A 15474-nucleotide genomic window follows, 5' to 3' on the forward strand; every position below is an offset into this window, starting at 1 on the left:
GAGTACTGAATGATTGTTTAAAAAAAAAAGGATTTGTATCTAGTACCTTTATAGGGGCTCACAATCACCTGTGACTACATATGAACAGATACCATAGGCAAAATGCCTACCATATTCTTTAGTTTTACCCTCCCTAGTACAGAGGATCAAATTCCTCTAATCTTTTTTTTTTTTTTTTTTTTTTTTTTGAATTTTCGAGACAGAGTTTTTCTGTATAGACCTGGCTGTCCTGGAACTCACTCTGTAGACCAGGCTGGCCTCAAACTCAGAAATACGCATGTCTCTGCCTCTCAGAGTGCTAGGACTACAGGTATGTACCACCACTGCCCGGCGAAATCCTCTATTCTTAAAGGAAGTTTTGTTATTTCAATATCAAGAGCACATTTGTAGAGCCGGGTGGTGGTGGTGCACGTCTGTAATCCCAGCACTCTGGGAGGCAGAGGCAGGTGGATTTTTGAGTTCGAGGCCAGCCTGGTCTACAGAATGAGTTCCAGGACAGCCAGGACTACACAGAGAAACCCTGCCTCGAAAAAATCAAATCAAAAAAAAAAAAAAAAAAAGAAAACATTTGTAAAATGTTAATATCTGGGAGTGGTTGGATATGCAGAGAAGGTACATTTGTAACCAGTGTAATTTCTTTCTTTCTTTCTTTCTTTCTTTCTTTCTTTCTTTCTTTCTTTCTTTCTTTCTTTCTTTCTTTCTTTCTTTCTTTCTTTCTTTCTTTCTTTCTTTCTTTCTTTCTTTCTTTCCTTCCTTCCTTCCTTCCTTCCTTCCTTCCTTCCTTCCTTCCTTCCTTCCTTCCTTGTTTGTCTGCTTGCCTTCTTGCTTATTTTTTTTTGGATTTTTTGAGACAGGGTTTCTTGGTGTAGCTAGCCCTGGCTATCCTGGAATGCACTCTGTAGCCCAGCTATTGTTATGCATTTTGATTAAAAAAAAAAAAAAAAAAAAAAACTTTTAAAAGGTTTGGTTCATCTGGCACTTAAAAGAAATAGACAAAAAGCAGGAGAAAAACATGTGGCTGTGACTTCTTTCTGGTTGCTTAAGTGAAAAACTCTCTGACTGTGAGTTTGAGGCTAGCCAAGTTGACAGAGCAAGTTCCAGGCCAGGCCTGCAGGGCCTACACAAAGAGAAACACTATTTTGAGGCCAGACAAAGCAAAGCAGAAAAGGTTCTGCTTTTTAATTTACAGACATATGCTTTTTGTTGTTGTTGTTTGGTTGGTTTTTGGGTTTTGGTTCCCCACCCCCACCCCCAAGACTGGGTTTCTCTGTATAGCCCTGGCTGTCCTGGAATTCACTCTGTAGACCAGGCTGGCCTCAAACTCAGAAATCCGCCTGCCTCTGCCTCCCAGAGTGCTGGGATTACAGGCGTGCGCCCACCGCCTGGCCTTTTGTTTTTCTTTTTTTGGGGGTTTGACGTATGCTTTTTCTAGTACTATTGACCATAGAATTTTGATCATGAAGGCATGTTGGATTTTGTTTGTTTGTTTGTTTTGTTTTTTTGTTTTTCGAGACAGGGTTTCTCTGTGTAGCTCCAGCTGTCCTGGAACTCACTCTGTAGACCAGGCTGGCCTCAAACTCAGAAATCCGCCTGCCTCTGTCTACCAGAGTGCTGGGATTACAGGCGTGCACCACCACCGCCCGGCATCAAAACCAACTTTTAATAAACAAGTAGATACCAGGAAATGCTCACAAAAATACTTAGCCTTTATTTCTCTTTCCTATAACAACCATTCAAAGAATGCAGAGACAATAGTAATTTTTAATTTTTATTTTTTCAAAGTATAAAAAAGGCCTCAGCCGGGCGGTGGTGGCGCATGGCTGTAATCCCAACACTCTGGGAGGCAGAGGCAGTCAGATTTCTGAGTTCAAGGCCAGCCTGGTCTACAGAGTGAGTTCCAGGACAGCCAGGGCTACACAGAGAAACCCTGTCTTGAAAAAACCAAAAAACAAAACAAAAAAAAAAAACAAAAAAACAAAAAAAAACAAAAAACAAAAAAGGCCTCAAACCAAGACAACTACAAGATAATTTTATGAACATATATCATAATGAAATCCATTATTTTGAATACTAATGAAAAGGAATAGATTTTAATTGTTCTTACTAAAAAATTAGTGAGGGAATTAATGTATGCCAACTAGATCAAATTTGCTATGGCACAGTATCTATATATTGTGCAATATCTGGCTTCTCATAACCGTATTTATCCTACATATTTCAAAATAATCCATTATACATAGATTATACAAAATAATCCATTATACATAATAAATTTTTATTTTTATGAAAATGTGGACACAAAGAGATGCATATACGTAGTAAGTTTCAGGTTGAGTTTTATTAAGAGAAAATAAAAAGAGAAAAGGATAGAAGGAGCAGTTATTAGGCAAATACCTTATCGCAGCATCTATATTTGCAGGTGAGTCTCCATTAGGATCTGCCAGCACAGAAATGACACTAATCATGATGGTTTCCACAGTATGGATAGGTAACCAGCGTTCCTCTGGCTTCTCATAACCATATTTATCCTCCCCAGGCTCATGAAGAATAGAAATGCAAAACATCACCATTTTTATCAACTGTAAAATTATAGAATAAGAATTGTTTAAATTTGGTTACACATAATCTATTACAAATGCATAATCTGTTACTTATGCATATAAAACATTATTTACATGGAGATTTCCTAAATGTAATCTACTAACTTTTAAGAATGTTACAGATTAACTATATTTTACATTCTTTAAAATTACAAGTAATTGCAGACCTCCACTGCTGTCCCTGATTCAAAGGACATGCCGTCTCTTTTCTACTTCTCCAATTCTTTATTCTCAGCATTTACAGTTGTCTTTCTCAAATTCTAGTTAAGATGGTCCTCAAGGTTCAGCAAATAAAAATTTTAAAGGGGGAGGGTGATGTAATAATAATAAAAATTAACAGACTCAAAGAAAGACACACATTGGAGAGATATCTCAGTGATTAGAAGCATTGGCCATGAGCTGGAGAAATGGCAGCGGCTAAGAGCACTGACTGCTCTTACAGAGGTCTTGAGTTCAATTCCCAGCAACCACATGGTGGCTCACAACCAAATGTAATAAGATATGATGCCCTCTTCTGGTGTGTCCTAAGTCTGATATAGTGTACTCACATATATAAAATAAATAAATATATATTTAGAAACACTGGCTGCTCTCACTGAAGACCAGAGTACGATTCTGAGAACTCACATGAGAGTTCACACCCTACAGTCCCAGAGAATCTGACACCCTTTTCTGGCCTCTGTGGATACCAGGCATGCATGTGGTATACAGATATATATCTGTCTTTCTTTATCCCCTATAAAATATAGGGGATATATATATAGGGGCTAGAGAGATGTTGCAGTGGTTAATAACACTGGGGCTCTTGTAGAGGACCTAAGTTTAATTCCCAGCACCCACAAGGCAATTCACAATCATCTGTAATTCTGCTTCCAGGGGAGCCAACACTTTTGTCCTACATCCATAGGTACATGGTACACATACATATATGCAGACAGAACACTCTTAAACATAAATATACACAATAACAAAAGCTTTAAAATAAATAAGTGATACTCATAATCTACTTCACAAACTCATTTTAAATGCAAGTTCCACATAGTAACAGTCAGTGGGGTAGAAATACAGAAATATCCTCAATTTTATAGGGGATAAAGAAAGACACAACTATATCTCACTTTGCACTATTTTATCCAAAAGTAAATATTCTCAAAAAATCCTACAGTGTTAATCTATAAACATATTCAAATAATTATATCAGCAATTAATAAAAGTAACTTTTCACAGTAAATGTCTTCTGTCAAAAATACTATTATTACTTGAAGAAGTTTACAAAACAAGTAGGAATAAATAAATTTTCTGAGTATAAAAAGATTTCAATCAGTAATAACATATGTATGCTTGTTTGGTTGGCTGTTGTTTTGAAAGAGTTTTAACTGTCCCTGTTAGCAATCTTCCTATCCCAACTCATGGTTAAAGAACACAGGGAGACTGAGGGAATAGGGAGAGACAGAAACAGAAGGAGGGAGGGAGGAAAGGAGGGAGGGTGGGTGTTTGTATGTCAAGGGATATAAAATTAATCAATCCAACAAGTACTTTTGGAAGCCCTACTGTAAAGCAAAATTACTCTTCACATGTAATCAAAAACTCATGTTTTTGCTAATTTATACAGAAACTTTCCTTTAACTGAGGTTTCTCTTCTTAACCCACTCCCATGGCTTGTGAAATCCAACAAAATGGAATTAACAAATAAAAAAGGAACAGTATTAAACATTGTAACATTCAGCCCAAAATGTTGTTTTTGTTTTCCACTACGTTTTACAAAATAAGGAACTGTCTTTGAAAAAATGAGATTGAATAATTGTATATAATTCCATCAGAAGGAATCTACTTAAGATCAAGATTTGGAAGATAGCAACTGAAGGGTATATGTAGCTCAGAGAAAAGAGGACTTGCCCAGAATGCATAGCCTTGGTCCCACATCCAGCATCCTATAAACCAGTCATGACAGCACATATTTATAAGTTCAACACTCAAGAGGTAAACATAAATAGAAAGATTAGTAGTTCAAGGATATCCTTAGCTAAAAGATCAAGGCCAGCCTGGAATGCATGAGACCTTGTATCAACCCCCAACCCCCAAATCATTAATGGGTCTGTTAAGATTACTCCATTGTTAAGAGTATTCGCTGTTCTTCCAGAGGACTTGAGTTTGATTCCCAGCAACTATGTGGCAGCACAACCTTATATAATTGTAGTCCTAGGATATACAAAACCCACTTTTGTGATCTTGAGGCACCAGGTACACATATACAAGGACCCACCTACATGCAGGCAAAGCACCCATACACACAGAACAAATTAATAATAATATAGTGTGGTGGCCCATGCCTTTAATCACATAATATAGGAGGTGGAAGCAGACAGATTTCTGAGTTCCATGCCAGCCAAGGGTAGATGATAAGACCTGATAGATAGATAAATAGATAAGATAGATAGATAAGATAGGTAGAATAGATAAGATAGATAGATAAGATATATAGATAAGACAGATAAGATAGATAGATGATAGATAAGATAGATTAGATAGATAGATAGATACATAGATACATAGGATAGATAAGATAGATAGATAAGATAGATAGATAAGATAGATAGATAGGATAGATAGATGATAGATAGATAATAGATAGATAAGATAGATAGATAAGATAGATAGATAGATGATAGATAGATAGATAAGATACATAATAGATAGATAAGATAGATAGATAGATAGATAGATAGATAGATAGATAGATAGATAGATAGATAGATAAGATAGATAGATAGATAGATAGATAGATAGATAGATAGATAGATAGATAGATAGATAGATAGATAGGATGGGTGGATACATACATACATACACACATACATAAGCAAACACCACAATAATAATAATAACAATTTTAAAAGAAAATGACTTTTAAAAAGCAATCATTTGGTAGAACAGTAATGGTGAATGTTTTTTGTCCCAGTACTCAGAAGGCAGAGGCAGGAAGATCTCTAAGAGTTAGAGGCCAGTCTAGTTTACAGAGTGAGCTCCAGAACAGCCAGGACTACACAGAGAAACCCTGTCTCAAGAAACAAAAACAATTACTAGTCATTTAAATTTGAATCATTTTAGATTTAAAGCTATAGAATCTTAAAATATTTTAATTTTACACGTCACTTCAAAAATGAGAATATCTATCTCATTAATTAACAGATTAATATCTGTTGACATGAAATTTATTTTTATTGTACTATATATAGCAAATAAAATTACAATTTTTTCCATTTCTCAGTTAAGAATTAAAAATCACAATGATACACAATTACAACCACTATACATCTTCCTCAAATCAAATTGCCTATACAAATTCTTTACTTTCCCTAAATCTTCAGTGTCTAAAATGCCCCGTTCTATTTTAATTAAATATTTCACTGAAGCAGAATCACACAATCAGTTTTGTTCTTTTAAATTTGTCATATTTCAATTATCATGTCTTCAAGATTCATCATTAAATGTTGGTAGAATGCATTCCAAGTTGAATGACCAAAATTAGAATCATGCCGAATCACACTTTTAAAATAAATATGTCATTTATATAGTCATCAGAAATAAACACTGATGCCATTATGGCTGTCTTATTCAAGACAAAAGTTCTTCTATACTGACACTGTTTAAATTCTAGTGATCTCTGATTTAAGCAACATTTCCAAAAGTATGTTGAATGACAACTATGTTCTCTGTGAGATGTTAATTATTAACTCTATAGCTAGCTATACACTTAACATTTACATTTATTTTGCCAAAATGCTCTTAATTCCCCATACAATGTTTTGTCTGTTATTTTTTCCCTTTCATCTCATTGCTCTTTACAAACGGATTTATTTCTAATACTAAATCCACTTGAAAACCCTGTATGAAAGCTAGGCATGACAGTACAAATCTTTAATTCCAGCACATGACAGGCAAAAGCAGGATAATTTCTGAGTTTAATGCCAGCCTGATCTACATACATAATTTCAGGCCAGCCAATGTTACAGTGACAACCTGTCTCAAAAATAAAAGAACCAACCAACCAAACAAACAAACAAAAAATCTAAACCAAAATGACAAACAAGTAAAAACCAACAACAGAAGAGAGAGTGAGGTCTAAACTGACATACATCTAAGCTACACAAATTACTATTTGCTATGTAGTGTTTTTGGAAATTATTTTATTATTATTATTGTGTGTATCTATGAACACATAGGCCACAGACCATGTGCAGAGGCCAGAGCATAACTTAGTGGAATGCGATCTCTACCTCTATTTGGATTCCAGGGATCAAACTCAGATTACTAGGCTTCCATGGCAAGAACTTTAACTCACTGAACAATTTTACCAGCTATCTCCATAATAACTTTAACACCCAACACATTATTCATCTAGTTGAAGCATACAATCCAATTGTTTCTATATAGTACACTTCTCAGTTATACAACCAAGCACACACATTTTTAGGAACTTTTGTCGTCATTACCACCCCCACAAATTCTTTTATAATCTATATTGACCCTTCTCCCCTTAAAGCTGTCCAGCAGTCCTAAACAACCATGAATATACTCTTCAGAGTTGCATATTCTTGAAATTTCATAAGTGGAATTATTAAATGATTGCTTCCATCTGTTTGTTAATTTGAAAAAAAATATTTATTTTCCATGTATGAACATATGCTTGTGTATGGCCATGCATGTGAAGGCAGACACTGACAGATACCAAAGGCATCTGGTTTCACTTTTTTGTTACCAAATCATACCAAACACTTTTATAAATCAAATCACGTTTCATTATATGTATATGCAGTATTTTGCTTTTACTTTCATCAACTGATAGGCACTAGTATTATGGCTAACTTTTAGCCATAACTTTTTAGCTAACATAAATAATTCTGCAATCTATAAGATTTTGGGATACACCTTTACAACTTTCTTTGTTATATAGCTAGAAGAGTACATGTTTGCATCATCACCACATACATTTTATGCAATGTTGAAGAGCAAATCTAAGATTTTGTGCATGCTAGGTAAACACTCCCAGAGTGTGGTAGCAGCTCTTGCCTGTAAGCCGACCAATTGGCAACTTAAGACACAAAGATTACCAAAAGTTCAAGGCAAACTTTAGCTACATAGTGAGGTCCATGTTGATCTGGAACTCAAGCCTGCTACTCCTCATCTCCAAACAAAGCAGAAAACTAAGAAAAAAGAAAGAAAAGGGAAGGAAGGAAAGGAAGGAAGGAAGGAAGGAAGGAAGGGAAGGAAGGAAGGAAGGAAAGAAGGAAGGAAGGAAGGAAGGAAGGAAGGAAGGAAGGAAGGAAGGAAGGAAGGAAGGAAAGAACCTAAGAACCTTTGTATTTAGAGTCAATTACAAGACCATATGCACAAAAAAACCCATAAAATCACTTAGCACTTTTACTGAGATAGTTGTGAAATCTTTAGTGACAGATCATTAAACTTGCAAATGTGAAAATAAAATTAGAAAACTTACCATTTGGGGGCCAAATATCTGTAATGAATTTCATTTTAGGAGGCTGGAGGGGATAATCTTTTGGGAAAATGAGATAAGCCTTAAAAACACCACCTTCACTGAAAAAATAAAAGAAAAAGCAGGTTCATGAATTTAAGTTATTCTTTATAAGTACTCAATCAGACAAATAAAAGGGTACAGATGATAAGCCAACAAAAAAGGTAGACAAAAATACTAGTTTCCTAAATACAAATACACAATTTAATAAACTACTATAAGTTCTGCTTTGCTAAACTCTCAGGTAATTAGTAAAACTAAAAGGAACACTTGGAAACAGAGGTGTCCAGATCAGATTATTGGTGATATGGTAAAAGTCTTTTCAGTATATGTCTTCAAATTAAATTCAGGAAGTTTAATCTTGTCTACATGATTCAATTTGCTGAATTTTCTATATTGGTTTCAAATAATCTTTCTTCTATGCTCTGGTCATACCCAGACCTCTTTCTCATCTTAAAGTTTAGGCATATATTTTGTGATTTCCCTTTCTGGTATCAGATTGCCATACTTCTATTTATCTCGTTTGTTCATTTCATCATGTATTAAAACTTCATTAGAAGGACAGTAATAAATAAAAACGTCTCCCAGAGAGGTTTTATACTACTAACTTTCCAGAATGGAAATGCTGCAATATTGATACTCTGTCTGTACTATCTAATGTACTACCCAGTAACACTCTGAAAATGGCTTGTGTCTTGGTTAGTTTTTATTATCTATTTGACCCTAGAACCACCTGAAAGGAGAACACTTCCATTAAAGAATTTTCTGGGTCATATTTGCCTATGATAATGTCTGTGAAAGATTGTCATGACTGATGACTGACATGGGAGGACCCAGTCCACTGTGAAAAGCAATCCCTGAGCAGATGAATTATGTGAATGCTAACTGGAGACTACAGAAATTATTCAATTGTTAAGAGTACTTATTCTTGAAGAGGATATAGGTTTGATTCCCAGCACCCAAATGGCAACTCACAAGTAACTGTCCATACAGCTAGAAGAAATCAAGTCAGCCTTAGGAAGCAAAAATGACTAAATGGTGATATTCACATGGAATTCTAGCACCTGATATCTAGCTCAAGGTCATTCTGGGCTACACAGCAAGACCCAGTCTCTAAAAGGTGTGTATTAGACTGATAAGATGGTTCAGGAAATAAAGGCACTTGATACACAAGCCTGACACCTGAGCTCTGTCACCAAAACCTACTTAATGATGGATGGAAAGAACAAACTCTACAAATTTGTCACCTGGCCTCTTTATCTATGCTGTGGAGCACATACCCACATACACATTATGCACACTCATACTAATAAGTAATTTTTAAAAGATGGGGACAGATATTTGTACACTGACATAAAAATAGAAACACAGCTGTGGTCACAGCCAAGTGGTTAAGGCAATAGACTAGAAATCCCTTCTCCAAGCACAGGTTCCAATCCTGCTGACTATTTGCAGGTCTGTTTAAGCCCATGTGTAATGTTAACACTCAACAGAATGCTGTTCTTCATCCTTCAAGTTTGGGGGAAGTCTCTAGTCACTGTGGTTATGAGCTTGGAGGATTGTAGTGCGGGATTATGAATAGAGATATTGCTATATATGTATACTAAAAAAAAAAGTGAGGGGCTGGAGAGATGGTTCAGCAGTTCGAGCACTCATTGATTGCTCTTCCAGAGGTCCTGAGTTCAATTTCACATGGTGGTTCACAACCATCTGTAATGGGATCTGATGTCCTCTGATATATGTGAAAACAGCTACAGTGCATTCATAAACATAAATTAATTTTTAAAAAGAATATAGGAAAGAAAAAATGGCAGAGATCCTATCTCAAAAGAAAAAAGCCAGGCTCTGAGTTGGAAGCCAGCCTGGTTTCCAGAGTGAGTTCCAGGACAGCCAAAGACACATAGAGAAAACCCTGTCTCAAAAACAAAATCAAATGATGATGATGATGATGATGATGATGATGATAACAGCAATAATAACAATAAGAACAACACGTTACATGTAACAGTTATCAACTGTAGGATATAAGACATGGGATCCTTTCAATGTGCTTTGCACATTTCAGTACAGATTGAAATTTTAATTATAAATACTGGATTTTATTAATTTTTTCTGCTTAAAAAATGTTTGAGATTATTTAGCAGTTGAGCGAACTAGCTGATATTCCAGAAAACCAGGGTTTAATTCCCAACACACACAGAGACAAGCATCTGTAACTCTAATTCCAAGGCTATCAGCCGCCCTCTTCTGGACTCCATAGGCACTGCATGCACAGGGTAAACATTAAAGGGGACGTGGGGAGCTAGGGCGTGCTATTAATATCAAATATTTCCAAATAGTAAGGAGGTAAGCTGAGGGCTCAGAGTCTGAAAAGAAAATCACACTTGATGAAAACAGTAAGAAAAAGTTCATAAAAGATTAAATGGAAAAATGGTAAAGCGCACAATGAAGGGGATAATTTGGTGAAAAAATTAACATTTATATATGGAGAGTCTGTGTGGTTGTGCATGCTTGGCAACTCAAGGTGATTCTCATAAGTTCAAGGCCAGCCTAGTCAAATAATAAAGACCATATCAGCCTGAGAAAGATCTTTTCTCTTGATTTTAAGGGTGGGGGATTAAAAGAGGGTGGTACATAATACAAATAAAGGTCTCTAAAAAAGGAATAAAACTAGTTTCTGAGGCAATGGGAGGAGACTAGCAGAAAGACAACTAGGAACAGAGGTCCTCTAATATATAGCAAGGTACTGAAGGCTAGTCTTGGATACATGAGACCCGGCCTCCAAATAATAAGTCATCAGAAATTAGCTAGAAGTGAAAAAAAATAAAATAAAGCTAGTATAAAGCATAACCATGAAAAAGGAATGATGTAAGGCTGGAGGAATGACACAGAGCACTTACTACTCTTGCAAAGGCTCAGTTCTCAGCATCTGCATGTGGCAGCTCACAGCTGCCTGGTCCTCCAATTTCAGGGATCCAGTGCCTTCTTCAGGCCTCCAGGGGCACCTGCACCCATGTGATGTTTATATTACTCATTCAGACACATGAACACAATCTTTTTAGTTTTTTTAAAAGCTGTTTTTTTCCCATGGAGGGATGAACATAACATGTAGCACAGATATCAAGGATTAAAAAGAAAGTAATTAGTCTTAAAAATAAGCATTTTAAAATTAGAGTAGAAAATAAGTAGACAGACAGAATTTGAGAAAGCAAAAAATCCATAAAAGAGCCAAGAATATATGTAAAGGGGTATTAGAAAAGTCTCTACAAAATATCTGCACCTCATTTCTCCCAGGTCACTTCATTTTGGTTGATTTAATTCATTCAAAAGCTTCACAATATCTGACTGGAATTCTCATGCTAAAAAGTAGCTACTGCCCCTCTAAATTGTGTAATTAAATAAGTAATTGTCAAATTTACTTAATAGTGTTGCCCTAAAAAATTTTAAGGCAGATGTTTTTCTAATAATTACGCTAGTTCTCAAATGTTTTTTTAAATGGATTCACTTATCCTCTACTTTACCTAAGGATCATCTACCTGTGCCTCTCCTACCTCACTTTACCCACTCCCCAAAAAAACCACCTTACATAAATAAATAAATAAATAAATAAATAAATAAATAAATAAATAAAATAATTAATAAATTAAAAAATTAAAAAAAAAACCCACCTGGCTTAGTGGCAGCCAATTTGTGAGTATACAAACTTTCAGTGTCAAGTTAGGACAGAGGAACTAAAAAACTCATAGGTAAAAATCACAAAGTAGACAGACAGACTGTATTTATTATTGTTCACACATAAAAAGATTTGACTATGGGGACGAAAAAAGACATTGAAGTAGCAGTGAAGTAAAAATATTTCTCCATGTAGAAAGTATTGGTAGAACAATTAACATGATGTTAAGGAATTATATAACCAACTGCTGAACATTTGAAACCAAGGTCATATTTCTGGCACAAAACCTCCTTTTGTTATTTTTGTAAATTAAATCACAAAAGTCTTAACTGGGTATGGCACATGCCTATAATCTAGCATTGGAAAGTATGAGGCAGAAGGCCTACTGAATTTAAAGTAACCCAAACTACATATCAAGACCCCCTTTTCAATTAAAAACAAAAACAAAAAACTCTATTTTGGGGTTCAGAATCTGTCAGTGGTCCAGCACTTGCCTAAAGAGCTTGGTCCTTTCTTTCCAAATGTTATACACATAAGAAAAGTTACTTGGAGGAAGTGGTTTGGGTCAAGATAGGGTTTCTCTCTGTAGCACTGACTGTCCTAGAATTCTCTCTATAGACTAGGCTGGCCTCAAATTCAAAGATCAGCTTGTCTCTGCCTCCTACCAAATGCTGGGATTAAAGACATGCACCACCAAACCTGGCTAAGAAAATCTATTCTTGGCAGCACTAGAAAAATTCAATATTGGATACAGATTTTAAAAACATTATGCTAGGTGAAGATGGGTAAAATAACTACATGTCTTAGGGTTTTACTACTGTGAACAGATACCACGACCAAGGCAAGTCTTATAAAAGGCAATATTTAATTGGGGTTGGCTTACAGTTTAGAGGTTAGTCCATTGTTATCAAAGCAGGAATCCAGATACTCACTGGTACAGGAGAAGCTGAGAGTTATATATCTTCATCTGAAGGCAGCTAGTAGGGCTGACTTCGAGGCAGCTAGGATGAGGGTCTTAAGCTCACACCCACAGTGACACACCTATTCCAACAAGGCCACACCTCCTAATAGTGCCACTGCTTGGAACAAGCATATAAGCCATCACACTACATAAATACTCAGTAACTATCAATCTTTTTGTTTTGTTTTTCAAGATGTTTCTCTCTGTAACAGCCATGGCAACTATCAGTCTTAAAGTAACACTTAAATGTACTAGGCACTGATTACACAGACTGAAAATAGTGTGGAGTGTCCTTTGGTAATTAAGTGAAGGTTAGTTATACTATCACAAAACAGCATACCATATTTTTACAGAATTTTGGCATAACACTTTCTCTGAGTTATCACCTCAGACCACTATCACTGAGATTTAAATACCACTCAAATCCATGCCAACTTATTTTCAATCAGTCTATCCTCTTCACATTATTGAAATAACTACAAGATCACTTTCTTGCACTTAAGTCAATAAGTGCTTTTTAAGAACATACTATAAAGTACTTAGAATTAACAGCCTTGTAAATGTCATTTAAGTCTGTCTGCTTTTCCTTGTCTTCTTTATCCTTTTTTTTTATTCGATATATTTTTTACTTCCATTTCAAATGATTTCCCCTTTTCTGGCTCCCCACTCCCCGAAAGTCCCATAAGCCCTCTTCCCTCCCCCTGTTCCCCCATCCACCCCTTCCTTTAAGGTTTATTTATTTTATATATGAGTACATTGCAGCTATCTTCAGACACACTAGAAAAGAGCATCACATCCCACTAACGATGGTGGTGAACCACCATGTAGTTGCTGGGAATTGAACTCAGGACCTCTGGAAGAGTAGTCAGCGCTCTTAACTGCTGAGCCATCTCTCCAGCCTTTTATCTTTCTTTTGTAAGCACACTTCCCTAACACAGTAGTTCTTAACCTTTCTAATGTTGCAATCCTCATGTTGTGGCGACCTCCGACAATAAAATAATTTTTTGCTGCTACTTCATGACTGTAATTTTGCTTTTGTTATGAATCATAAATGTAAATATGATATGCAGGATGGTATCTGATATGACCTCTATGAAAGGGTCATTCAACCACCACAAGGGGTTGTGCCTCACCGGTTGAGAGCCACTGCCTTACCACTTGGCCCTTTCCCCAACATTTTGTCTTTCCTTACTCTTTTTCTAAGCTCCCTCCCACCCTCCACCACAGCCATGTAAACTAACCTCTTATGTGGACAGTTTAAATGGCAGGGTCTTCTCCTTCTCTCCTCCGTTGTCCTCCACTAAGAAGCTATTAAGATTTAGTTTGCCAGATCTCAGGTTTTTCTTTCAAACTCTAATAAAATTGTCCTAGTACCTATCTCCCCCAACAAGTAACATTTTAAAAAGCTTCCATTTATAAAATCTTTCCCTGTCCTTTGTCCTGACACCTTTCTAGCTATTTTCCCAGGACCTGTCCCAGGCACACGTTTTCTTCTTTCCTAAACAAAAGTTACAGATTTCAGAAAAGCACTGGATAAAGTGGCCAGTGTCTCATTAATACATTCAAAGTTGCCACAAACATGTCTGCTATTCACATTACAAACCAACAGCCAACACTTTTAGAAACATACACTGAGAAATACATTTTATAACCCACAACCAGAGTTGAATAGATGGCAGATGGTTCAGCAGTTAACAGCATTGATCTGTTTGAGGAGTCAGGTGGCTCACAACCACTACAAGCACAGCTCCAATGAGATCTTACAAGTTTAACCTCTGAGAAGCAACTCCACTCACATACACATACCTACACAGAGACCTGTATATGTACTGGGTTGGCTTGATATTGCTTGTATTCTAGTGCTAATACTGGTTCCTCAAGACCAGTATTAGCATTGCTCCAAAGACCAGAGAGTCCTAAAGTAGAGTCAATTGATGCTATGTGACCTGGGCCCCAAGTTATTTCCCATTGGTAAATAAAGATGCTCACAGCCTACAGACATAGGCAGGGATTAGGATTCCAGGGCTGGAGGTCAGAGGAAAACCTTGAGAAAGGGAAAGAAGGAAGTGAATGGAGGAGAAGCTGCCACCAGTTAGATTAATCTTGAAATAATGGCCATGTTGTATCCCAGTTAGAGTTAAGTGCAACCCAGAAGAAACATGGCAAATTATATAATAGGACTATTGGCTGGGAAACAGAAATAATAGTATAGAGGATAGATATCCCCCCAGCTCTTAATGCTGATTAAGGCTTATTACAAATACAAAGTTTGAGTGTGTCTTTTATCCAGGAACTGAATGATCAAAGGAGGGTAGAAACTCGGGATTGGGATTTAAAATTTCTACAACATGAGCACATAATTATAGATAAAAAAAATAAGCTGGGCAGTAGTTATACATGCCTCTAATTCCTGCACTCAAGTGACAAAAGCCAGCAAATTTCTGAGTTTGAGGCCAACCTGGCCTCACACACGTGCGCGGGGAGGGGGCAGTAAAATGGGGTGTTAATAAAAAGAATGAGCTGTTAACTAAAATGGTCTTACTATATGGACTTTATATGAGACAGGGTATCACTATGGAGCCCTGCTGCCTGGTGCTGGGATTAAAAGTTTGCACCACATGCTCGAGTAGCTATCTTCTAAAAACCCAGAAGTGTGTGTGTTTGTTGATCAACTAATAATACTTGACACAAATGCATGTAAGGATAA

General features: G+C 36.3%; 2 protein-coding genes across 16 annotated transcripts in view; both read right to left on the reverse strand.

The window, feature by feature from the left end:
* Positions 1–15474, reverse strand: part of LOC127697254 (uncharacterized) — a 309028-nt gene that overhangs the window by 268867 nt on the left and 24687 nt on the right. The window lies entirely within an intron of this gene.
* LOC127697253 (ubiquitin-conjugating enzyme E2 pex4-like) overlaps positions 1–15474 on the reverse strand; it is a 71271-nt gene that overhangs the window by 28471 nt on the left and 27326 nt on the right. For all 12 annotated transcript variants that reach the window (XR_007980430.1, XM_052200261.1, XM_052200266.1 and 9 more), the window contains exon 5: positions 8098–8195. Coding sequence is in view for 11 of the 12 variants with exons in the window: in XM_052200261.1 (XP_052056221.1) it covers positions 8098–8195 (98 nt within the window). In the remaining variant the exon portion in view is untranslated. The remainder of the gene's footprint in view (positions 1–8097; positions 8196–15474) is intronic.

Source organism: Apodemus sylvaticus, chromosome 12 (genome assembly GCF_947179515.1).
Source record: "Apodemus sylvaticus chromosome 12, mApoSyl1.1, whole genome shotgun sequence".
Taxonomy (NCBI): Eukaryota; Metazoa; Chordata; class Mammalia; order Rodentia; family Muridae; genus Apodemus; species Apodemus sylvaticus.